The sequence below is a fragment of the Penicillium hordei genome (genome assembly GCF_028827395.1).
Source record: "Penicillium hordei strain IBT 12815 chromosome Unknown utg000004l_segment0_segment0, whole genome shotgun sequence".
Classification (NCBI taxonomy): domain Eukaryota; kingdom Fungi; phylum Ascomycota; class Eurotiomycetes; order Eurotiales; family Aspergillaceae; genus Penicillium; species Penicillium hordei.
Genome location: NW_026623145.1, coordinates 1,980,919 through 2,005,960, shown reverse-complemented (window position 1 = coordinate 2,005,960; position 25,042 = coordinate 1,980,919). Strand labels below are relative to the sequence as shown.

General features: G+C 50.7%; 7 protein-coding genes across 7 annotated transcripts; 4 read left to right on the top strand and 3 right to left on the bottom strand.

Moving 5' to 3' along the window:
• Nucleotides 1-77: 77 nt before the first annotated feature.
• On the top strand, nt 78-2,348 carry N7537_007973 (SET domain protein; the record flags this gene model as incomplete). Its single annotated transcript, XM_056899028.1, has 4 exons — nt 78-94; nt 175-723; nt 796-1,055; nt 1,135-2,348. The coding sequence occupies 4 exons, from the start codon at nt 78-80 to the stop codon at nt 2,346-2,348; spliced, it is 2,040 nt and encodes a 679-aa protein (XP_056751104.1).
• A 424-nt stretch (nt 2,349-2,772) lies between these two features.
• Nucleotides 2,773-4,390, top strand: N7537_007972 (NADH-quinone oxidoreductase subunit NuoF; the record flags this gene model as incomplete). Its single annotated transcript, XM_056899027.1, has 3 exons — nt 2,773-3,030; nt 3,089-3,160; nt 3,233-4,390. The coding sequence occupies 3 exons, from the start codon at nt 2,773-2,775 to the stop codon at nt 4,388-4,390; spliced, it is 1,488 nt and encodes a 495-aa protein (XP_056751103.1).
• Nucleotides 4,391-4,811: 421 nt separating this feature from the next.
• N7537_007971 (putative MFS transporter) lies at nt 4,812-8,006 on the bottom strand (the record flags this gene model as incomplete). The annotated part of the gene is made up of 3 exons (XM_056899026.1): nt 4,812-5,487; nt 5,554-6,719; nt 7,923-8,006. The coding sequence occupies 3 exons, from the start codon at nt 8,004-8,006 to the stop codon at nt 4,812-4,814; spliced, it is 1,926 nt and encodes a 641-aa protein (XP_056751102.1).
• A 156-nt stretch (nt 8,007-8,162) lies between these two features.
• On the bottom strand, nt 8,163-15,141 carry N7537_007970 (uncharacterized protein; the record flags this gene model as incomplete). The annotated part of the gene is made up of 6 exons (XM_056899025.1): nt 14,911-15,141; nt 14,508-14,612; nt 10,452-14,230; nt 10,064-10,300; nt 8,346-10,007; nt 8,163-8,276 (listed from the first exon to the last, which is right to left on the bottom strand). The coding sequence occupies exons 1-6, from the start codon at nt 15,008-15,010 to the stop codon at nt 8,163-8,165; spliced, it is 5,997 nt and encodes a 1,998-aa protein (XP_056751101.1). The 5' UTR covers nt 15,011-15,141.
• A 1,506-nt stretch (nt 15,142-16,647) lies between these two features.
• Nucleotides 16,648-18,985, bottom strand: N7537_007969 (acetate--CoA ligase; the record flags this gene model as incomplete). Its single annotated transcript, XM_056899024.1, has 6 exons — nt 16,648-16,710; nt 16,790-17,061; nt 17,121-17,250; nt 17,303-17,563; nt 17,621-18,865; nt 18,947-18,985. The coding sequence occupies 6 exons, from the start codon at nt 18,983-18,985 to the stop codon at nt 16,648-16,650; spliced, it is 2,010 nt and encodes a 669-aa protein (XP_056751100.1).
• A 3,004-nt stretch (nt 18,986-21,989) lies between these two features.
• N7537_007968 (SDR family NAD(P)-dependent oxidoreductase) lies at nt 21,990-22,866 on the top strand (the record flags this gene model as incomplete). Its single annotated transcript, XM_056899023.1, has 2 exons — nt 21,990-22,109; nt 22,192-22,866. 2 exons carry the CDS (start codon nt 21,990-21,992, stop codon nt 22,864-22,866), a joined length of 795 nt encoding a protein of 264 aa, XP_056751099.1.
• A 518-nt stretch (nt 22,867-23,384) lies between these two features.
• Nucleotides 23,385-24,937, top strand: N7537_007967 (M20 family metallo-hydrolase; the record flags this gene model as incomplete). The annotated part of the gene is made up of 4 exons (XM_056899022.1): nt 23,385-23,548; nt 23,601-23,918; nt 23,980-24,807; nt 24,859-24,937. The coding sequence occupies 4 exons, from the start codon at nt 23,385-23,387 to the stop codon at nt 24,935-24,937; spliced, it is 1,389 nt and encodes a 462-aa protein (XP_056751098.1).
• Nucleotides 24,938-25,042: the final 105 nt, after the last annotated feature.

Here is a 25,042-nt window from a genome sequence, read left to right as displayed (position 1 = left end):
ATTCTTGGATAACAGTGTGGCAAACAAGTCACACCTGTGAGAAAATAAAGATCAAATAAAATCTACCTGCTTGAAAAATGGCAGCTTCCTCCGAGTAAGTGCAGTCTGGAGATACGTCATTCAAAGGTATTTGCAAGCCAGGAATGTTATACATATCTAACACAAATCAAACAGACAAGTCGATCCAGGCCTAATCGGCCATACAGATCTACTAAACTGGTTTGTCCAGCATGGTGGCACGGTCGACAAGAGCGTGCGTATCGCACAAGACGCCTCGCGCGGCGTGCACTTGCAAGTGAAAGCAGACTGGCCAGAAGCCATCCCGAAAGAGACCCGGGTGATCAACACTCCAATTGAGTTGTCAATGTCCTGGTACAATGCCATTGGCTACGAGTCATCACGGGGCTCATTCCCTAAGCACGGCGTTGACCTCCCGCGGACATGGATCGACCATGTCGGGCCGGAGGAGACTTTTGCCTTCTTCCTTATGGGCCAGTATCTACGGGGCGCTGATGGATTCTGGTATCCGTATCTTCGTACCCTCCCTCAGCCGGGTCAATTGACTACCCCTTTGTTCTTTGGTGAGGAGGATGTAGATTGGATCCAGGGTACTGGCATTCCCGAGGCTGCCGTTGAGAGGATTAAGATATGGGAGGAGAAGTATGATTCGGGCTATCTTCAGTTGGGGGCAATGGAATACCCGGATTGTGAGCAGTATACGTGGTGAGTATGGGATTCTGTTATTACCTGTCCCTTTCATCCAGTCCGAGGAAACATTATGCTGATTTTATGCAGGGAGCTGTATCTCTGGGCTTCGACTATCATTACCTCCCGAGCGTTTTCGGCAAAGGTTCTATCTGGGGCGGTTCAGCCTGATGATCTTCCAGAGGATGGAGTCTCCGCGCTGCTTCCACTAATTGACCTTCCAAACCATAGACCAATGGCAAAGGTTGAGTGGCGAGCGGGTGATAAGGATATTGGCCTTCTTGTGCTTGAAGATCACTCAGCAGGCCATGAAATTTCCAACAATTATGGCCCTCGTAATAATGAACAATGTACGTATCGCGTTTGCTATGGCATGATATCAAATCCTTTCAAACGTCCGAATCACCACAAAGACTGACTATAACATAGTGTTGATAAACTATGGGTTCTGTATTGCCGGTAATCCAACCGATTATCGAATTGTTCATCTGGGTGTGAAGCCCGATAGCCCGCTCGGCAAAGCCAAGGCTCGCCAGCTAGAACTGTTCCCTCAGGTTGCCAAGAATATCGAGGATCACTATTACATCTTCAATACCTTTTACCCATTACTGGCTCCCGAAACAAAGATGGAGCACTCGATCTTCTCACCGGCATTATTCAACGCATTGACCGTCATGGAATCCAACACACGCGAGCGAAAATTGCTTGAGATCTCCGAGGGCTCTATTCATATTCCACCAGGATATGGAAACAGCCATAGTATCTATGCTGCTCTCGCTCAGATTAGCTTTGAGCTCATGGCTCATGCCACAAACCTGAAAGCCAGTGCGGAGCATCTGCCTTTGCAACCAATTACCCTGAACCAGACACACTCCCAGATCTACCGCAATGGACTCATAACATTAGATCAGGCTGCGTTGGTTATCGCCACTTGGACAATTGCGCGTGGCAGGGAACACAAGCGTGGTGAAAGTTGGGAGGATACCAAAGTCCTCCTATATGAACTAATGGCACGCGTCCCGGCCGGCCTTCTCTCAGAAGATGTCATGTCTCGGATCCGAGTGCGTATCCTGGAGCGTCCATCACTCATCACCAAAAATGGTGAGCTGTTCAGATTAGGCGAGCTTTTCAGCCTTCTCCCGGCTGAAATGCAGGAGCCAGCTCAGACATGCTTCCAGCACGCCCTCGGAGTGGCGAGCCAGGCCGTCCCGAGTATATCCACCGATCCACAGACTATGTTTGCAACGGTTATTTGCTTGCTTGTTGCAACGTATAATTCGCCAGAGACACAACAAAGATTGTCATCGCGTCTCAACCGATGGTTTACTTTCCTGCTTGAGCAATACCCTCCGCCTTCTGACACTTCGAGATCTATTGAAACAGGCGTGGACGAAGCTAGCGAAACACTTCGTCAGTTCCAAGAATATACTCAGGCAGAGAAACCAAGCTCATGGGCGCCCGGTGATGGAGTTGATTGGCTTACCGAGGGTAGTGGGTGGCTGGACTCAGAGTGGCTTCAATGGGCGTGGACAGTGGCAGGCTCGGAAATGGTGATGATCCCTCTTGAGCCATTTGAGATCCTCAAGATGGAGGGCTCACTATCTATGTTGAAGCAGGCGTGTCTCTATGTACCACAAGAGTAAATAGAGAGAAAGTAGACATAGAAATGAAAGAGTTGTTTATGGACCAGCCTGCTTGTTTTGTGTCCATTACCTTAGCCCTCGTGAGTTGAAGATGAAATAACACAAGAAAAAAGAAGACAGAGAATATACCTACGAGAATTCACCTAAAAATGAAATCCGAACACATGCTAGAGAAACAGGCCACTTAAAGCGGCCATGTCTTTATGTATACCACCACGTGATATAACATACTTGAGGTCGTCATGACCCAACCAGGAAGACTTACTCAGCAACCTAATCACGTGAAGACCCAACACCCAATCATATCGAGCCCAAAGGCGGATCATTCAGCAAGCGCAGGAATTGCCGTGAGCTCCACGACTCCCTTCCCTCCTTCTCCACGACCCTTTGACCCTCACCACGCATTGTCACCCCCGCCGTCATCATGATATCCAGAGCGGCGGCTCCCTCCACCTCCTCCCTCTCCCATCTCTCGACCCGCTCCCTCCGCGCCCAGGGGGCGGCCGCCCGCTCCTTCGCATCTGTGTCGGAGGCGCCTCCCGTGAAGCACTATGGCGGACTTAAGGACCAAGATCGGATCTTCACCAACCTTTACGGACACCATGGAGCGGACTTGAAGTCATCAATGAAATATGGTGACTGGTACCGGACCAAGGATATGATTTTGAAGGGTGATGATTGGGTGGGTTGTCGCACAATTGACGGGTTGGGGAATTACCAATTGCTAATGCCATGAACAGCTCATCTCAGAGATCAAGGCATCTGGCCTCCGTGGCCGTGGTGGTGCTGGTTTCCCTTCAGGATTGAAATACGTAAGTAGCCTACACGCAATTCGGACGAACGCGAATGTTTTGGGATACCCGGGCTGACCCGCTACTCGACAGTCGTTCATGAACTTCAAGGATTGGGACAAGGACCCTCGCCCCCGTTATCTGGTTGTCAATGCCGATGAGGGTGAGCCCGGTACTTGCAAGGACCGAGAGATCATGCGCAAGGACCCCCAGAAGCTGATCGAGGGTTGCTTGGTGGTGGGCCGTGCTATGAACGCCAACGCCGCCTACATCTACATCCGTGGCGAGTTCTACCACGAAGCTACTGTTCTCCAGCGGGCTATCAACGAGGCCTACGCGGCTGGCCACATCGGCAAGAACGCCTGCGGTTCCGGATACGACTTCGACGTGTACATTCACCGAGGAATGGGCGCCTACATTTGTGGTGAGGAGACCTCGCTCATTGAGTCCATTGAGGGTAAGGCCGGCAAGCCCCGCCTTAAGCCTCCCTTCCCCGCCGCAGTCGGTCTGTTCGGTTGCCCCAGCACAGTCACCAACGTCGAGACCGTTGCTGTCACACCGACCATCATGCGCCGTGGTGCCAGCTGGTTCTCTTCCTTCGGCCGTGAGCGTAACGCCGGTACCAAGCTTTTCTGTATCTCCGGTCATGTCAACAACCCCGTCACAGTCGAGGAGGAGATGTCCATCTCGCTACGCGAGCTGATCGAGAAGCACTGTGGAGGTGTCCGCGGTGGTTGGGACAACCTGCTCGCCGTTATCCCCGGTGGCTCGTCAACCCCCGTCATCCCCAAGTCCGTTGCTGACAACCAGCTCATGGACTTTGACGCCCTCAAGGACTCCCAGACCGGTCTGGGTACAGCTGCCGTCATCGTCATGGACAAGTCCACAGATATTGTCCGCGCCATCTCCCGTCTGTCTACCTTCTACAAGCACGAGTCTTGCGGTCAGTGCACTCCCTGCCGTGAGGGCAGCAAATGGACCATGCAGATGATGCAGCGTCTCGAGACCGGAAACGCCCGCGAGCGCGAAATCGACATGCTCCAGGAGCTTACCAAGCAGGTCGAGGGTCACACTATCTGTGCTCTGGGTGAGGCCTTCGCCTGGCCTATCCAGGGTCTGATCCGCCACTTCCGTCCCGAGCTGGAGGCCCGTATCCGCCAGTACGAGAAGGAGCTTGGCGCTGCCCCCTACGCCGGTGGCTGGCACCCCGACAGCCGTGCTGAGGGCAAGCTTATCTCCCCTGGCATGTAAACGCATGTCGCAACTTTCCTTTTTCCATTTACAACCAATTTTCTCCCTTTGTTGTCCCCTCAAAAAGAAGCAGGAACAGGTCGGGGATGATTATCACATCTAGACCTCTTTTATATCCCCCTCTCCCTGGCCGGTAATGTCTTTTGTTTCTTGTTTGCCTGGTCCGGCCGGGGAGGGTGGTGTTTCTCTTTTCTTTACTCTGCTCGATCCCCTCGTGTTCCTCTATCGCGCCTAGGTTTCCCTTTATTGTACAGTCGGTAGCAAATTTGATGCATTTGATGTCTTCATTCGTGCTATGTAGCATCTTCCCCTTTCTCCTGTTCCATCAAGTTAACCCCGTACTCATAATAGATAATCGAATGCAGTAAAAACGAAGTCTGACGCCTCGGAATAGTAGGTTCATCATCTCCCGTCATTTGCTTCACTGGTTTGGGCGAGTATCAGTTCCTCCAGTGACACCAGCATCAGCAACAGCAACATTAGTATCCTTCTGTTCTCTCCCATCAGCCTTTCCCTCGACCTGAATCTCAGCGGTTCTCGCATCCTTCTCCATCTTCTTCTGTTCGATCTTAAGCAACCTCTTCTCTCTCCAGGCCATCCCATACACACTCTCAACCCAGAGCAACCCCATCCCAACAGCCATGACTAAACCCAGAAAAACAAAACACCATCCCCACCCCATACCACTCAGCATCTGGCTAATGACAGCAGCCCCAACAGCACCAAGACAGCAACGAACAAAATTGCATGCCGACGCAGCTGTGGCGGGCTTGTCTGGAAACAGGTCGACAAGAAGGGTGTTGAGGCAGTTCAGGGATGCAACGAAACAGAAGCCTATGATGAACTGCAGTACTAGCGGGGCAGCTAAGTGTACTCTTTGCTGCAGGACCCAGCCATATGGAATGAACGCCGCAACACCGATGGCCATTGCTGGGAATACCGTTTGCAGGCGAGTGCGCTCGATTGGAAAATTACGCAAGTCGTCTCCTTTCTTCCGGTCTACTGGGAATCCGAGTTTCCGGGCTGTCCGCTTGTAATTGTAGTCAATGATTTTCCCATATAGGACTGCGCCGAGGCAGGAGCTTACTCCGAGGGGCCTGGAAGTTTGTGTTAGTTTATGGATCCCTGGATGGAAATCACAAGAAGAAGAAACTGAAACTTACAAAAAACAGAGCCCAATCTGGAGTTCGTTGAATCCGTACAGGGGACCAAAGAGATTGGGAGTGCTTGTCAGCAGAGCGATATTCGAGAACATCACAACCCCGACGTACGAGATGATGATTAAAGCATCCCATTCCAGTAGAATGGCAAAGGACCTAAGAGGATTCGGGAACCTAAGTCCCTTAGTATGCGGGGACTGTTGCTGAGATCCTTCTGCGCCTATTTGCCCTTCCTCATCCGACTGTGTCTGCCTATTCGACCACCGTTGGATGACCGACCTGCGCCACCACTCATTTGGTACGGCACGGCCATTGCCAACAATCTTGCGTGCCGTTTCTGGCATAACAAGCACGTAGAACACCAAGTACCCTCCACTAACAATGACCAGGAACCAGAAGACACTGCGCCAGCCGAGAAATTTGGCCAAAAGACCACCGATAACAGGACCCAATGCAGGCGCCACCATAACACCTGCTGCCATGGGTCCAATATACTTCCCACGCTCGGCTGTTGTGGCAATATCCGCTATAACGCCATATCCAAAGGCAACTGTGCCACTGCTCCCCGCACTCTGGAGACAGCGGAGGACAAGCAACGCCGCGAAACTGTTCTGCAATGCTAACCCGATGTTGGCGGCGGTATATACTGCAAACGCAATAATATACGCTGGACGTCTGCCCCCGGTGTCGGCGAATGTGCCCATGAAACTCGGGGCCAGGCCTTGGAAGATCATATATGTTGTGACTGTGAGGTTGATCAGCTCCGGGGTGAGGTGGTAGTTCCGTACCAATGTTGGCATGACGGGGTAGTAGATTTGGCCGGAAAGAGGGGAGAAGAATGAAGCAAGAGTCACCATTACCACGATGAATAACTTTTCGTATCTGCTGAATGCTGAAAACAATAGCTGGGAATCGTCCAGTCCGGTTTGTGTGGTCTCGATGTGTGGCTCTGTAACTGTCAGGCCTGAGCCCTCAGCAGCAGCTTCGGGCTGATTATGGACGTTGTTGGCATCGCTGGGGGATGCATGTGTAGCTAAGGCTGCGGCGGGGGCTTCAGTCAAACCAGGGCCATATCCACTGTCGACTCTCCTTATGTTGTGGTCTGCCGGAGCGTGCTCGAAGGGACCAGGTACTGTCAGGGTATTTCCCTCACGGCGTCCTTCTGGGGTCTGTTGAGGCTCCATGATGAATAAGGTATAGCAAGCGGGATAAAAAAAATAAGAGAGAGAGGTGGAGAGAGAAGGAAAGAGGAAGAGGAGAAACAGAAGAGAGAAGTAGCAAAGTAGCCAAGTATAGCTCTTTCCGCATATAAGGCACTTTCCCTCTACACGACCCCGGGGACTTGAACTTGAACTTCTCACACTTCTCCTATTCACCCACATCTTTACATATATGTGCTTTTCAACCCTTTCCTGGATCAAATTAACATCACTCGAATATGTAAATTGCATTCCCAAGGTCCTGATATCAATTAATACTGACTTGAATTTTACATATCTCCAGGCCCCAAAAATCAGCACCAAAGGGGCAACAGGATCCTCTGCATTTACCTTCTATTGATATGAAAATACCACATAGCCTGAGGTCAAGGGCAAACCCTGTTAGTGGTCTGGTTTTCTACAGGACGTAGAAGCTACAACTCTGGTCCGGAAGCGACAGGCTATTGATCTTACTCAAAAACCACACGATGGAGAAAACAGTGGAAGTGGACGACAAGCATGGCGTGTAATGTCGATCTCAGCAGTCGTTTAATTTCATGGGAAAAGTCTTAAAAGGCCCGATCGATCTGTGTTTTGCGGATTTCAAATCGCACCTCCATCGACATCGAAGTTGTGGACATGAACGCGGCGTCCAAGGACGTTTCCAACATTCAGTTGGCTCGGTTCTCGGACATGTTATTAAGACCCGGCAAATTGACCATCACTTTGCAGATTTCAAATGCTTCGTCTTTGTCACAGCACGCCCGATGTTGTGAAGAATAGCAACCAAAGAGTTCAAGGTTGCCGGAGAGCTAAAAGTCCCGTGGAGTAGCGAGCACCGGATACACAATGCCTACCTGAATGAACTACAACTTGGAACTACGTTTGCTCAATAAACTATATGCAGGGTATGGATTGCACGTGTGGGGATAGGAATACATGGCCCCCCCGCTGGCTGTGCGCATCTGCACATTGAGCTACTGGACCTAATCTACTACATGAATGACTTCTGGGAACAACATATTGGTCCGCTTGACCCGCCTGAGCTCACCTGCGCTGTTGTCGAAGCTGTGAAGGCACTTCTGCAAGGTTGAAGTAATGAGCGGAGCTATAAGTGATCATAAGGGTATGGCTACGAACCATATATTCTCCATTCTGCTACAATGTTTATACCGGAGAGAAAAGGACAGAGTGAATTGGTTCAAATAGTAGTTTTTCAGCAATAGGGTAGAGTACAATACAGGTCATGGGAACCATTTGAGATCATTTGGGACAGAACACAGGGAAAAAGTGAAGAGGCAAAACAAAAGAAAAAAAGATCAGAGGTGCTTGGGCTTTGGACAGTTAGTGCCCGCTAATTCCACAATGAACATATGCAAACCGGAACATGATTCCCTCTATCTCCTCAAAAACTTAATAGCCACCCGCCATGATGACACCGTAGTACCGACGGCTCATTTCTGCGGTCTGCAACACACGAGCATCGCCTGTCAAGGGCAGGCCCAGGACAGCAGCAGATTCAACAGACTGTAGAAAGATAGAAGTCAGCAATGAACAAAAGCAATATATCAATGGAAAAGGGAGAAGGGAACTAACATGAACATCCTCGTGCGTAATCCAACCGGCGACAGCCCGGCTCATCTCCTTGAACGCAACACGTTCCTCCAGTCCTTCCAGACTAGATCCCTGGACACGATCACCCATTGCAACAAGAGCGGTGACCAAGCGGTTCAGACGAGTTGGATCACGTCGGCCGCTAGTGGAGTTGACCAACCGGAGGAAGTCTTCGTAGACACCGCCTCCAGAAGACCAGCCACGCATTTTACGCTCGGGTCCGTCGCCGAAGCCGGAGACCAGAGCCTCAAGGGTACGGTAATCGCCTTCGATGATGGTGCTTGGACCGACGATGCGACAGAATGTGGCATGGGCGTCGTTCCAGTGCTTGCCGCGAATAAGACAGTCGACCTCACGGGCGGCGTCGCCGATGTCGCGAGCATGCAGGGCCTTTGCAACCCAGATCCAGGCCTCGGGCAGCTGGAGCTCAGTGATGAGATATTGCCATGCGGGGTGGGAGGAGCCGTCGGCAGCGAAGGGCTCGGGGAGTTGAGCGGCAAACCGGGCGAGAGTCTCTTGGACGGCGCGCTTGCGGTCGTTGGCTTGGGAGAGGTGCAGGAGGACGAATAGCGCCTGATCCAGTTTTCCACCTGCGCTGAGTTCAGAAGTGAAATCCCAGACAAGTTGGTCAGTTTGGTGTTGGTCGATTTTGATGGCTTGGTTTTGTCCGACCGTCGCAGCGAGAACGTGGTGTAGCTGGAAGGAGAGTCGGTTGGAGAGACGGTCACCGGAGACGGATTCGGGAAGGAAAGATGCCGGGAATTGAATGGATTGGGTACCGCGGCCTTGAATCACTGAGAAGGCCTTGAGTAGAACCCAAAGAGGAGATTCGCGGCCAAGTGTATCAGAGCCAGGCTGCAGGACTGCATGTGTACTGGCCTGATACGACGGGTGGGGGAAGGCAGGTTCTTGTCCGGTGGCCAAGTCCTCAAGGAACTTGGAGACAGCCGCCTCAATTGGCTCATCTTCAGCAGTGCAATACCATAGACGAAGACCAAAGGCCTGGAACCAATCCAGATCGAACCGTTCGGTGAAGCTAAAGCTGGAGGCCCGGTCTTCAAGCGCACCGCCCGATCTGCCCTCGCTGCGGAGAGCATTTCCTGCGACAAGTTCATAAAGGGCTCGTGTGGGTTCAGTGATCTCTGAGAGGATATTGTTCTCACGCCATATATCGATCTGGTTCGCGATGTCGGCCTGGGAGGTAGCATCGCGGCCAATCTGTGCAACTATAGTTGCTAGATGGGGATTTTGACTCTCGATCAGTGTCTTACAGGCTTCCTCCACTCGGTGCGAACAAATCAAATGAACGGCGCGTTCCACGGGGGAGCGAATGAGATCTAGGTTTTGGGAGTGCTTTTCACGAATGATACCCTCCCAAAGACGGGTGAGTCGGTCCTTCTTAATCCGGTGTGCAAATTGTTGTCGTAGACGCGGCGGTACACCCGCTGAGATGTCGTCCTCAATATCGTCATTAAAAAGAATGTTGAGAAGCTGCCAAACCAAGCGCTCTTCCTCCGACTGGGAACGGGTAGACGGTGAAAGAGGGAACTGTGACAGGTCCACCTTAGACATACGAACGAAAGGAGTGCCGTCGACGCGCTGAATAGAGGACTGAAGTCGCTGGACATCAAGCATCTCCCTGACCTATATCATCATTAGTATCAAGTTCAAATAAACACCAACCAAGCCACCAAACATACCTCGCCGGATTGGCTGTGAGTCATCACTGCAATATCACGATCCTCGCTGAAAATGGAGAAACTTTCTTTCCAGGTTCGATTCACCCCCAAGATTGTGTCCTCCATATCGTTTTTCGCGCAGACTAGGGAGTCCATGGGACCCCAGCGAGGTTTGAAAGAGTCATGGAAAGCGGCGTCGGATTCGCTCATTTGTGTTGCATCGCCAGCAAAGGTCTTAGGTTGCTTGTTGTAGGGCCACTGGAAGGAAGAAAAAAAGTTTTAGCTCAGGTTATCGCATTTGTTAAACTATCTGACAAGTGATGTGCAATTTCATAGATACATGATGCAGTGACACAAGGGGAAAACAAAGGGAATGTAATCAGTGTGAACATAAGAAAGGAGTTCTAACCTCAAAGCCCTTTGGGGGGGCCTTAGCCGCCTTCAGCGGAGAAGGAGCAGCTTGCTTGCGCGGCTGCTGAAACAAAGAGTTCATAAGATCAATGCTATTCGAGAAACCCTTCTTCGCAGGGGCAGTTGCAGTGGCCGTGGGAGATTCATCGTTCACGAGGTTGCGGTCAAGAAAAGCGTTTGCCTGCATTTCACGCAAGGCATCACGATTCTGCTTGCGAGGGCTGATGGTGCGCTGCAGCTGCTCAGCCCAGTCACCGCTAAGATCAAGCTGAGGCTTTGCAGGGCTGCCCAAGTGTTTTGAGATAGGGTAAGTGGTATCCAGATCACCATTTGTGCTCTGGTAGTCGTCCCGCTCCACGGTGCGATGAGGAGTCGGAAAGGCACCCGCCATATCCATTTCATCTGCCTCATCTGATCCAACTACCGAATCGCCAGACTGTTGGCTCTCGGTGACGACGTCGTCGTCATTCTCAGTAGTCGAACCCGTGGAGCCTTCCTCTAAAAAAGACTCGGTTTCACCCTCAGAAAAATAATCATCCTCCACAGGCATGGCCTGGTTAGCGAAAGAGCCAGGAACAAGCTTGCGCTTCTTGAAATCAAATGTATCATCTTCAACACCAACCATAGAACCGACGAAGGATTCGTCAATGGAGAAGGTGGTGGACTGATCGAAATTCGTGGACTGATCGAAGTGAGCCCTGGGGGTAGGGTGGTCAGGGCCCTGGGCACTCATGGTACTCTGGTCAAGACTCTCACCTTCCTCTTCATCGTAGTCAAGGCCATATGTAGTGAAATGAGGCACCTTGAAAACCCAGGTTCCAGTCTCAGTCTCGTAGTTAACGAACTCAGTATCGCCAACCTTCTGCAGACGGTCAATGTGTTTGTCGAACAGAGGACCACTTGTGACAGGGGAGTTGCTCTTCTTATCTCTTCCACGGGGCCAGGAGTTCTCAATCCGGAGGGTAGATGGCACGTTAAGTCCTTTGCCTCTGGCAGGCTTGACGGATTCCTCGGGATAGACAGTAATCTTGCGAAGCCCAATATCCACAACATTGGTGAAAAGGTTGTCCAGATCAACGGTAGTCAGATCAACCGGGCCGTTGAAAGTGACAGATCCACAGTTTTGACGTCCAACGGTGAAGTCGACGACTTGTCTGAGCTGGTCGCGACTCAATCGGCTAAGCTCGGCACGAGAAGGCTGCATCCAGTACTCACCAGGCCGTGGGTCACCGCCAGGGATGAACGTAAGGCGCTTAACGGTAGCACCGTTGGTTGTTTGCGGTGCGCTTTCGGGGACAACAGCAAGCTCTCGGCGGACAGACTCCGTCTCAGGACGGTCGGAAGTGCCGGTGGCATCGAAACCGTTGAGGCTACCGCTCTTGCGCACAGAGCGAAGGAAGCCAAGCTCCTCAGCAGACGGTTCGGGGCTTTGAGCTTCAACGCGAACAAGGTCTCCCCCGTTGAGCCCGTTGGTGTTAGAGTCGAAGCTTACCTTTTTCTTCAACTTGTCGGCAGACTGAGCAGCATCTTCTCCGTTGGTGAGAAGAGGGGCCGGGGAAGCGCGAGTAGAGGTCGATAATATTTCATTTCTCAGACCCCGGTTGATAGTGAGACGCTTGAGATTGCTGCTACCACGTACGCTGCCAGCCTGCAAGGCACCGGGGGAAAGAATGCTGTCCGCCTCTGGGTCGAAAGTCTTACGAAGGTTGCTAGTGGAGTAACTTTTGCTGAAGGAACGGCCAATGCTGCCATTGACGCTACCACGGAGACTGTTACTGCCGCCACCAGCACCCAACAAGCTGCTACCAAGACCAGATGGGGTACCAGTACTGCCAGACGGCGAGCCATAGGTCGAATAGGAGAAACCGTATCCACGCTTCGGAGGGGTAATGAGGCGATTGGCAGCGTTAGGGGTAATTCTGTAGACCGGCAGCGGTGTTCGCTGCTTTTGCTTCATGCTGGAAGACAGTGGCGTGGCAAGGGGACCGGGAGCCGATCCACCAGGAGCAGGAAGACCAGAGAAAATGGACTGGCTTCCATATGGGTTTCCATCAAGGAGCGACGCTTGGAAGCTACCAGGGGCAGGCTGAGACTGTTGTCCGGGCACCGAGGCACCGAAAGGACTGACACCTAGGCCACCGGCCTGCGGTTGCTGGCTTTGACCTCCGAAGAGAGAAGAGCCGGCGCCTTGGCCTGTGGTGGTTTGACCACCGCCGAACATGCCGCCGCCGGTTCCTGTAGTCGAGGAGAAGAGACCACCGGGCTTCTGCTGCTGTTGATTCTGTGTGTTGAACAGGCTACTACCGCCAGCGGCTGGCTGGGGCTGCGAGGCACCGAAGCCAGAGAAACCACCTGTGGCGGGAGCTGGGGTAGATCCAAAGAGACCACCGGGCTTTTGCTGCTGCTGATTTTGACCACCGAAAAGTGAGCTACCTGCCTGCTGGGGTTGCTGCTGGGCTCCACCGAAGAGCGAGCCACCTGCCTGCTGAGGCTGCTGCTGGGCTCCACCGAAGAGCGAAGATCCAGCAGCAGGAGTAGTGCTAGCGGCACCGCCGAGTAAACCTGTGCCAGTTCCCTGTTGCTGGGTGCCCGTGCCAAAGCCACCGCCGCCAAACAATGACTTAGGTTGAGTTTGAGCTTGGTTCTGTTGGGTTGCACCACCGAAACCACCGAAGGCACTTGTTGCTGGCTGCTGAGTTCCGCCGCCAAAGGGTGAGGCTGTGGCGGTCGAGGCTCCGAACGGATTCGCAGCTGTGGTTGTTTGGGCATTACCGAAACCACCAAAGCCACTACCGCCAGTTGTACCGGCAGCGCCAAATGCGGGCTTGTTCTGCTGTTGCTGGTTGTTGGCACCGAACATAGACCCGCCGGTGTTGCCGAAAGCCGATCCAGTTCCAGTACCGGTGTTGCTTCCAAAGCCACCAGCGGTCTGTGTGGCTCCACCAAAGAGGGTTCCGGATGAAGCTGCAGGGGTAGTTCCACCTCCGAATAAAGAAGTTGCGGGTTTGGCTGCTCCGCCGAACAATGGGTTAGAACCAGTGGAGCCGAATCCACCTGCGGTCTGGGTTGTACCGAAGCCGGTTGGCGCAGTTGTGGCAGCCCCTCCGAACGGAGTGGTGCTAGTGCCAAAGCCGCCAGGAGTAGCTGTAGTATTTTGCTGACCAAACCCACCAGTGGTGGCGTTACCGAAAGCAGGAGCGCCAAAACCACCGGCTTGGCCACTGCCGTTGCCGAAACGGCGACCTTGTTGGTAATCCGCTAGGCGCAGCTCCTCGAATGACCATTTATTGTAGGGTTGCATAAAGCAAATGCTTTGATAGTGGTTCGTGACGTTGGTTGAACTGGTATCCTTCTCGTTCCAGGGACTAAACGGGGTGCCACCAGTACCTTCGCAGTTAGGTAGAGCTCCTTGGAAGGCAGTACCTGAGCCACCAAAGCCTGTGCTGGGGGTTGTGGAGGCAGCAGTAGATCCGAAGCCACCGCCAGTGCCGAACCCGCCAGTGCCCGTAGCCGAAGTGCCAAAGCCGGTGGGCTTGGCACCGCCGAAAAGACTTCCTCCCGCGGGGGCTGCAGTGGCATTGGCGCCAAAGCCGCCAGTAGTGCCCGTAGAACCGAATCCTCCACCAGTACCGAAGCCGCCGGTGGTGCCAGCAGTCTGAGTACCTCCTCCGAAGAGAGATCCGCTGTTAGAAGTATTGGTAGTGCCAAATCCACCGGGGCGAGTTTGGCTGCCGAAAAGGGAATTAGGTTGTTGGGCTGTAGTATTGGTTCCGAATCCTAACGAGAAGTAAGAGTTAGTAAACACGATCAACCCTTCATTGAAGCGATTAAACAAGTGCAGATTAATGGAGAGGTTCTCGGGTGCATGTCGGCCAAAATGTGGATAAGTCGCAGGTAAGTGGTAACTCCAGGGGGATCGAAGAGCAAATCCACATAATCCACGTGCGCCATCAGTGCGGGAGCGTCTGAATCGCAAGGCCGTGTAAGGAGACGGGGGATCTCGCCAGGGAAAATCGAGAGAGCAGCGCGAAGCTCAAGATGTTTGAGCACGTACCTCCGCCAGTGCCGGAACCAGATCCGAAGCCAGTAGATGTGTTGGAAGCGCCACCGCCGAAGGCGCCTGAAGCGCCTCCGAACGGGGATGCTGTCGAGCCAAAGCCTAGATGACGGAGGGGATCGCGGTCAGAGAGACTTGGATTCGAAGAAGCCCTTGCATTCCTTATCTTGTTGTGGTGTCGCTAATGCATCCAAAATGATCCGCAGGTGGTTTTTGATCGCACGACGAAGGTTGTTATGGTGATATTTTTCGCCTTGCGCGTGGCACCATCCCGGGTCGGAATTAGGAGCACCGGTTGTCGAGATAGGGAAAAGCCGAGGACACGAGTAGGAGGGGGGAAGTTGGGAATAGGCCGAGGAAACACAGGGGGCATCTGAAAAAGGGAACGGAAAAGACCTACCTCCACCAGTGTTGGTGCCAGCTCCGAAGCCAGAGCCAGTACCTGTGCCAAAGCCGCTGCTTTGGTTGTTCTGGCCGAACCCTCCAAATCCGAAAGACATGATGTCGGTTGGAGTTTGTCGGGTGTTTACGAAGTCATAGGTTGATTGCGCGCAGTTTCGAGAGTGTGCAGATTAATAGAAAAGAGAATTGCGAGCAGGTGTGCGCGGGGGTTGAAGAAGAGAGGGAGAAGACGCGACAGAAAAGGAAGAGTTAAGTTTGCTGGAGACTTGTGTTAGGTAAGGTCCGGGTCACAATGTTCCGTCACGTGATAGCTGCCTAAATCGGATTTCTCGAATGAATGCGGAGCAGAACAAGGACAATAGACTTGTATTTGGTCTGTTTATTGACGAATGACTCATTGTTGTTCAATGCAGCTCTAGGTAAAATATCTTATTGATTGACGACTATTGTCATTCACAAGTGATCCGAAGGTGAAATACACCCACCCTAGTGTATACCCATGTACTTGAGTCTACTGTGAAGCCCAGACTTCTCATAAGTTATTATTATTATTATTATTTTGTCCTTGCTATATTCATGATCTGTCAATGGTTCTCTCAATAGTCTTTTAGTCGATACAAATTTTCGACCGTAAACCCACTTACAACGCTTATCTCGACATGATTGTTTGTATCACTACAGAACTTTTGGTATGAGAAAAAGTCCAGCACCTCGTAACCGATAGTATGGTAGCTCCGTATAGTTCACTGCCATCCAATCATCTCAAGACTTCGAGTGATCGCTACAACCACGTGCGCATATCAGCTGGTCTCATGCAGTTTAAGGGCCACTGTTGTCCGCCGGACACCCACGGGCCGGAGGCAACTATAAAAACAGCTAAAAACAGTCAGCCTCATCGGTACTAGTACTATTTCCTGGTCAATTTCTAGACCATATTTGAAAATAGAATTCGATAAACGATACTGTTAAGAAATTATCTCTGATAATTGCACAGCATGAAGCTAAAAGAAACCATGACGTTCGTATTCTGCATTAGAAATCGCAAGCCAGCGCTGTAGCTGAAACTCATTATTAAGCGAGTTGAGATAGGTACCGCGAAGGACATACGGTACACGGTGAAATAACAGCGATTATTTGCTATGTAAAGTGCGTAAAACCATGCCTACTGCGCGTAATGAGAGTCAGGGTAATGCAGGTAATATTTTATACCCTATTGGGTACGAGCTCATGATACATATACGTATACCCGGATTCAACCCGAGGCAAACTACATAAAACGTTTGGCTGCAACCGGAGGACGTCATCTACAATTAGTTCATAGATAATTCCCTAAAGGAGTTTTATTCTTCGTTTTTTTGGACTATTGACTGCAGAGTACAAGCTAGCCAGCAAGCAAATGCTTCGCATCGAGGTTGACTCCGGTAAACATATATAACCAAAAACTTCAGGAGCATGTCCACGAAGCATATATGAAACCAAAAAAATACTATTCACATCGCTTCTGAGCGAGCCAAGGGAATCTCAAATACAAGTAGTGATTCTGAAACCGGCCAAAAAAAAAGAAACTTCAAAAGAAAAAGAAAACCACTCGTGTGGGCAAGTCCAATTCTGCCATGAACCAAACGGACCTAGATCGGGGGTGTATGATCTCCAAAAGCCCATAATACTGCTTCCAAAATCTCACCAGGAATTTTGCTCTCCGACGTCATTATCATCAAATTCATAGACCTTCGCTTTACTTCTGGCGGGCGACGTGGACGGTTTCGATGATCCTGTCCACGACACTGGGGTCGGAGAGCTGTAAAGAAAATTTCGTTAGTTATTGTTCGGAATATACGATTGCGAGTATCTTAGTGCTGAGGGGGCGGTGAGCTTACCGTTGATGTATCACCAAGGCTGTCCTCCTCGCCACTGAGAATCTTCCGTAGGATTCGGCGCATGATCTTGCCACTGCGAGTCTTGGGGAGGTCATCCACGACGAAGACGGCCTTGGGAGCGGCGAAGGGACCGATGGACTTGCGGACTTGCATTGCAAGGTCCTTGCTGATCTGTTCTGACCCGTTGCCGTCTTTGAGAGCGACGAAAGCATTGACAGCCTGGCCGGTCAGCTCGTCGGCAATACCAACGACAGCAGCCTCAGCAACGGAAGCTGTTCATAGTTAGCTTAGGCTCAGCTGGAAGTTTGGAATGTACCGCGGTTGCACTTACGGTGCTCAAGAAGAGCTGCCTCGATCTCAGCGGTTGACAGACGGTGTCCAGAAACGTTGACTACATCGTCGACACGGCCACGGATCCAGTAGTAGCCGTCGTGATCACGGCCAGCACCATCTCCAGTGAACTATATATGAGTTAGCGTCAATTCCGTAAAGTCAGATTGCGAGGCGTCTTACGTAGTAACCCTTGTACACATTCAAGTAAGTGTCCATGTAACGCTTGTGGGCACCCCACACGGTGCGGGCCATGCTGGGCCACGGCTGCTTGAAAGCCAAAACACCCTCGACATCATTGCCAAGAATCTCCTCTCCGGAGACGGGGTCGATAATGGCAGGCTCGATACCGAAGAAGGGCAGAGAAGCACTGCCAGGCTTGGTGGGGGTAATACCGCCGAGAGGGGTGATGACATTTGAGCCAGTCTCAGTTTGCCAGTATGTCTACAAATCCAAAAATTAGAAGCTATTCCAAAAGATCCAGGGGGAAGGGAAACGAACGTCGCAGATGTGAGCTTCTTCCTTGCCGACAGACTCGAAGTACCACTTCCAGACCTCTGCAGCAATGGGCTCTCCAACCGATCCAAGAATACGCAGACTGCGCATCTTGTGGTGAATGTGCTCATCCCCAGCGCGCTTCAGCAGACGCAGAGCGGTAGGTGCAACGTAGAATTGTGTGACGTCGTGCTTGTCAATGACATCCCAGTAGCGGGAGAAGTTAGGGTAGGCGGGGGTACTCTCGAACACGACGGTGGCACAGCCTAGCAATAGAGGGGCGTACACGACATAGGTGTGACCGGTAATCCAACCGACATCACCACCGCAGAAGTAGCGATCATCATCGTGGATATCGAACACGTACTTTCCAGTCATAGCAGCACCGAGCAAGTAGCCGGCAGTGGTGTGCATAACACCCTTGGGCTTGCCGGTTGAACCGGAAGTGTACAGTAGGAAGAGAGGGTCTTCGGAGCTGACCGGCTCAGGGGCGAGGTAGTTGGGGTACTTCTCGACCTCCTCGTGCCACCAAATGTCACGGCCAGCGGTCCAGGGCACCTCGGCACCGGTGCGCTTGAACACCAGCACGGTGTGTACATCGGGGCACTGCTTCATAGCCTCATCCACAATCTTCTTAGTGCCAATGACCTTGCCACCACGCTTGCCCTCGTCGGAGGTAATGACGACCTTGGAGGAGGCGTCCAGGACACGGTCCCGAAGGGAGTCAGAAGAGAAACCAGCGAAGACAACGGAGTGCACGGCACCAATACGCGAGCAAGCCAGGAAAGCGATCACGGCCTCGGGAATCATGGGCAAGTAGATGCCGACCGTGTCACCCTTCTTGACACCACGTTCCTTCAGAGTCCAGGCAACCCGAGATACCTCGCGCATCAGCTCTCCGTAGGTGATCTTGCGGCCCTCGCTGGGCTCATCGGCTTCATAAATAATGGCGACCTTATCTGGGTTCTTGAGGGCATGACGATCAACACAGTTGAACGATGCGTTCAACCGACCCTCGACGAACCAGGCATTGTCGCCGTTCTCGAAGGAGCCGTGGTGTGTGGTTTCAAAGTCCTTGTCGAATGTGAGGAGCTCGCGGGCCATGCGGGCCCAGAAAGTGTCGGGGCTCTTAATTGATTCTTGATAAAGCTTGTTGTACTCGTCGATGTCCTTGAGGTGAGTGCCGGTGGGGTGCTTGTCGTGGAATGCCTTGGGAACGTGGAAAGTGTCGACCTCGTGTGCTTCATGCACCTATATCACCAACTGTTAACCCATGTTACTGCGGTCACCGTAGCTACAACGGTCTGGCCATCCCAGTTAGGTGATTCTTACCACTGCGGGCTTGGGAGGCTGAATGGGGCCGTCCGACATGATTGCGGAGTCCAATGGGAGAGATGAATGCAGAATGAGTTATATGATATTCTGCGCGAGATCGGATGTCAGAGGAAATGAATTGCGAAAGGTTCGAAATGGGGAAAAGTCCAAGGTGGGGTGAGCTCTTTTATTAATGTAAATAGTGGGGTTGGAAAATGAACTCACTCTGAGAGTCGGAAGGTTATAATTTAATAAATAAGGATGAAACAGGTTATAACAATTAGAGAAGAGAAGAAAAAGAAAAGAAAAGGAGATCGAAGAGGGGATTCACGACAATATTAGTAGTCCGGGAGGATGTGCCACTTCCCTTCCCTTTTCCCTTCCCTTCCATATTGGGAATGGTCCGTGCATCCTTACAATTCAAATACAATACCACTCTATGTTGTACACATCTGTCTAGCCGCAGACGGCCTACTACAGGTACATTTAGATTATCCACTTTGATTTCCGAATCAGGATTGAATGGGATACATTCTCAATACACTCCAATTTAATCATACAGCTATTTCATTGCAACTATCACATCAGAATATGAGTTTGGGTTCGGCCATGCGGGGGTTGGAAGGTCCCTTCCGTTGCTCCGGGGTAAGCTTGCCCCTCCAGAATTTTGACTAAGATGTGCCCGCCACCTCATTGGGGGGTTTCTAGTCGGGAAGAAACGCTAGTTCAACTGACCACGGCCTAGTTGTTCTCGTGTCGAACCCTTTGTCCGAGTCCAATAGGCGGGCGTTGTAACCTTGGACTTAGCCAAGGGCCAAGGTCCGGGGATGGTCGCGGGCCAGGGGAGAGCGGGCCACAGGAGACATGCAAGTCAGTGACATTCAATACAAGCGTATCCAGTCATTCCCGAACTAAGCCAGACCTCCGTATGCCGCATTCGAATATTTGAGGCCTCCGTACATACCCGTTATAGATTGTTTTCTTCCCCCCAGATCATTCTATGTTATCACTCCCGAGGTTACTTTCACTTTGATATGTCATAATATGATTTTATGATGTCAAAGGATTTTCCGACCGAATATCCCCCATATAACTTCCAAGGTTCGCCATCATAGAGGCTCATCATGAGACCAGATCGCCGACCTCGGGCCTGGAGAATGTGGTGTCCAGAATGAGTAAAGCTACATAAACCGTGTTTTTGCGTTTGCGCTATTGGCGCTGTTGATCTGTTGATCATACCTAGGTAGTCGTCTCAAACTTTGGCACTGTAGAAGTAATCAAAGGGATAATACTTGATGTTCAAATATCAAAGCCACATGGGTAGGTCCCACTGTTACACTGTTAGGTCACGAGGCTCTGTATTTGCAATATGTTTTAATTTAGTTCTCAGGTTGTTTTTTATTATTATTATATTATTTTTTATGTGTTATCATTCTCAAATGTTAAATAGCAAAGCTTTGTATGCTGAATTGTATTGTGGGGAGCAAAACTGATTGTGGGACGAAAAGGGGGGCTTAAGTACAATACGTACTTTGTACTTCTGTTCAGTTCTAAAATTTGCATTAGTGGAAACAATTCGAAATGATCCTTGAATCTAAAATAGTCTAATGTTGAGTTGATCCTATCTCTTAGTACCAGTTAGGTGGTATCAAGCCTTACGATGTAGTATGCATCGTACGTTTGACGGCGGGATCTTCGCCCCTCCATGGTACATTACTACTGCGCCTTGAAGATCAGTGGAATACGAAATGAACACACTGCTCTAGCTTTTAGCTGCTTTGCTAAAAAAAAAAAAAAAAAATCATGTCGGTCCACCCTTTCCCACTCGTTTCCCAACAAAATAAAAAAGAGAGGTGATGCAGCCCGAACCCCCAAGACCATGTACACTACACCGGGCGATCCGACGGGGTATCAAGCTGTATTTGTACTATTGACCATAGTACAATCGTTGAATTGTAGCGGGGAAAAAGTTCAAACTGCCCAATGAGCACAATGGAATTTTCGATAACAACGATTATTGTGGGACAAGTCCCTCCGTACTCCGTAGAGCGTGAAAGAAGCCCGAGAAAAGGCCGCACTAACTCCATGATTTGTTCGACATCGCCCCAACAAAACAAACATCCAAATTCCAATTACACACTAGGAAAAGGGCCTGGACGTACAACCTGTTGAGAAAAAAAAGTACTTTCGCGGCAAACCTATCCCGTGTGGTCCATCTAAAACTGCACAAGCGCCAAATCTATCATGCAGCTACCCTTGTCTGTCGTTCATATACCTAGGCTAACAGCGTACTAACGCGTGGATCGCATGACTTTCAGACAGGCGGACGATCTGGAGCATTATTAAGCTGGAACCGCTGCAAACCAAAATTTGACATTAAAGAATCGAACGCAGCTAGGTCGTTGTTTCCGGGTGCTTCGAGGACTGCGTGTCTTGTTTTAATTTATTCGGTCAAGTCGATCGCGGGGACGGGCCGGTCTATTTTGCCTTGGTATCTTGTTCGATGTAGTCGTTGGCCATGTTCGTTGAATCTTCTGTTTCAAATAGTTTGAGTGGTTGAACGGACCATTGGGTGGAGTACTGAAGCTGAAGACAGTTAACATCTAACTATAACGAACTTAGTAAGCAACAAGAAGGGCGGTCCCTAAGAGGAACGAGGAAGAGAAAGGGGATAGAAAGGGGATACTAAGATCTCTCTATTTTCTAATATACATAGTGCGCTTTGGATTTGACGTTTAGTTTGTGTAAACGGACCTGTCAATTGCCTTTTCCGGTTTGGTGCACCAATGCCCCGTCACGTAACCTCCCCTCCAACCGCCTTTGGCGTCAATCCCGGCGTTAACGCCCTATCACCGAGCCCCAATTCTACGACGTCATTGAGCAAACAAAGAGATGAACTGAGTATAAGAATGCTAGGGCCCCGGTCGTAGTCCCTTTGAAAAAAAATCTCAATTTGATATCCCTCCCTTTTCACGCTCATGAGAGAAATTTAAAGGAACAATAGACCTCAGTACGAATTACTTTTATTCGTAAACTAGCATCATCCCTAACGTCCGACACAATGGGGGACTTTGAAAGTCAGTTCGCGCTGCCTCTCCCAAGCAAGCTAGCGATAGTAACGGGGTCATCACGTGGTATTGGTGCCGGCATTGCATGGGAGCTTGCCCGCCGTGGTGCGAATGTAAGAAATAATTTGCTGTAATGCAGTCATTCTTTCTTTGGTATTTTTGGAAAACGAGAACTTAAAGACTAACGAGAACTAGGTGTGTATCACCTACGTCTCAGACAATAGTAAATTACTTGTCGAGGAGCTTAGGGCTAAGATCAGCCAACTCCCTCACAAGCCGATCACATGGGCTTGTCAGGCTGACCTGTCAACGATCATGGGCGCCCAGGAGGTCATTTCGCAGCTCAAGGCTTACTTTGGCAGCGATGACCTTCAAATCCACATTTTGGTGAATAATGCCGCCACCGAGACGGTAAAAAATATGCAGAGCGTAATGCTTGAGGATTACAATAATGTTTTCAACCTCAACGTGCGTGGTTCTATGCTCATGACGCAAGCTGTGGTTCCGTACCTAGCTCCCAAGGGCCGTATTATCAACTTAAGCTCCGTGGGAGCGCGTGCCGGCTTCAAAGACGTCAGCCTTTACAGCGCGTCCAAGGCCGCTGTCGAAAGTTTCACGCGTAGCTGGGCTAGCGAGCTGGGTGGGAATGGCACGACAGTCAATGCTGTGGCGCCAGGACCTGTACCTAGCGATATGCTGGACAACATTCCTAAGGAAATTGTCGACATGCAGAAGATGACAACGCCTCTCGAGCAGCGACTTGGCACAACGGAGGAGATTGCGAGCATTGTGGGGTGGTTGGCAGGACCCGATGCCTCATGGGTATCGGGCCAGGTTATTTGTGCAAGTGGTGGCTGGTCAATGTATTAGGTTATATAGCCGGGAGGTGCAGTGAGTCCACATCCACAGAAGTACTGATATTATGAGAACTAGTTTTTAGAATCTTGCTTGAACAAAGCTTCAACAAGTGCTCCATCTGCGTGCATTTTTGACGTGTTGTATTTCCAACCTCTTGTAGGGTTGATAGGTGTGTAGTTTCGGTAAGAGATTTAGGGTTCGCAGATGTTGCGGGAAGGCGTCCCCGCAATGAGCCGTTGACCTTATAACGAATAGCTGTAGGTCTTTTCAGACATTACCTGACAATTATTTGATTATCTAGCCAAAATATACGGTTAGCAGGTTCGATAATTCCTGCGACTGTATCCACATCTGTTGCGAGAAGGCGCTGTCAGTCATAGATTGGTGAGTAGTCTCAGACGACCTTCAGACGATTTTTAACCCAATAAAGCCCTTTAATATTCCAACCCTTCACCTTCCGCGGTCTGCTTGAAATTACATAGGTTCTGTCAGAAGACCAGTTGTTTGGCCAGTGTCACTTTATTTGCAAAATGTACGGCACAAAAGGCGTAACACGCGCTCTTCATTCCAATGCCCGGCGATTCTCTACTGCCACCCGACTACAAGCACCATCGGGTCTCAAGATCAATTCGGAGCGCTTATGGAACACGTTACACGAGACTTGTGAATGGGGTGCTGAACATCGCTATGGCGAGTATGTACTAATATCGCAAAAAACCATTGAAAACAATCTAACGCTATCACAGAAACCCAACAGATACAGGGATGGCTCGTCTGACCCTCAATGATGATGATGCCCGTGTTCGTCGGTGGTTCGCCGCCGAAGTCCAGAAGCTGGGCTGCTCTCTTTCTGTAGATAAGATGGGAAACATGTTTGCGCGGAAATCAGGCCGGTTGAACTCGGCTGCTCCAATGATCGCAATGGGAAGTCATCTCGACACTCAGCCCCGGGGTGGTCGGTATGATGGTATTGTCGGTGTCATGGCTGCACTTGAGATCCTTCGGACGATGAAGGAAAGTGGATTCCAGACTAACTATGATGTCGGAGTGGTCAACTGGACCAAGTAAGCATCAGAATTTGTTGTATCGTGCCATTTGGGATTGGTACTAACCACGAATTAACAGTGAGGAAGGTGCCCGATTCCCCAAATCAATGTGTTCCTCGGGAGTCTGGGCTGGAGCCATCCCAATTCAAGAAGCTTGGGGCCTGCGCGATATTCACGATCCGAGTGTGACTCTCCGATCCGAGCTTGAAAGACACGGATATCTGGGCGACATTGCTTGTTCTAGTGATCCAGCAACTGGATACCCCCTGGGAGCTCATTTCGAGCTGCACATCGAACAGGGCCCGATTCTCCCAGAAAATAACCGATCAATTGGTATCGTTCGGGGTGCCCAGGGATACAGATGGTTGACTATGATCGTTCACGGGAAAGATGCTCACACCGGAACGACACCTTTTAGTGCTCGTCAGGATCCATTGCTTGCATCATCTAGGATGATTGCCGCTTCACATGATATCGCTAAGCGACACGATGCGCTGGCCTCGACTGGTATTATTAGAGTTCCCTCGAACGCGTCTACGAACACCGTCTCATCGCAAGTGACTTTTACTCTTGATATCCGACACCCGCGGGATAGTGTGGTACACGCCGTTCAGGACGAATGTCTCAAGGCGTTTGAAGCGATTGCATCGCAAGATGGCAAGGGTGTATCCTTTGACTGGACGTTGGATACGGACTCGCCAGCTGTCAAGTTTGACGACAACTGCGTGGCGTCTATCCAGGCTGCGGCGGATCAGCTGGTTGGGCGTGAAAAATCGATGCTCATGACCAGTGGTGCGGGTCATGATACTGTTTATACTAGCAAACACTGCCCCTCTGCCATGATCTTTGTCCCTTGCCGCGATGGTGTGAGCCACCATCCGACTGAATATTGCAGTCCGCAAGATTGGTAAGTCCCTCTCGTTTCTTTGGAGATTTTTTCAGAACCTAACAGTGGCAGTGCTCTGGGTACGCAAACTCTTCTCGAAGCTGTTGTCCACTACGATCAATTCAGGCTAGAGGCTGAAGGGAAAAAGTAATCGGCATTTTTAGTTGTAATGGCATTAAATCAGACCTAGATTCGAATATGTTATTTGATAATACAAGTTTTCAGACAAGAGAAGTACGTGGAAATAAGAAACCTC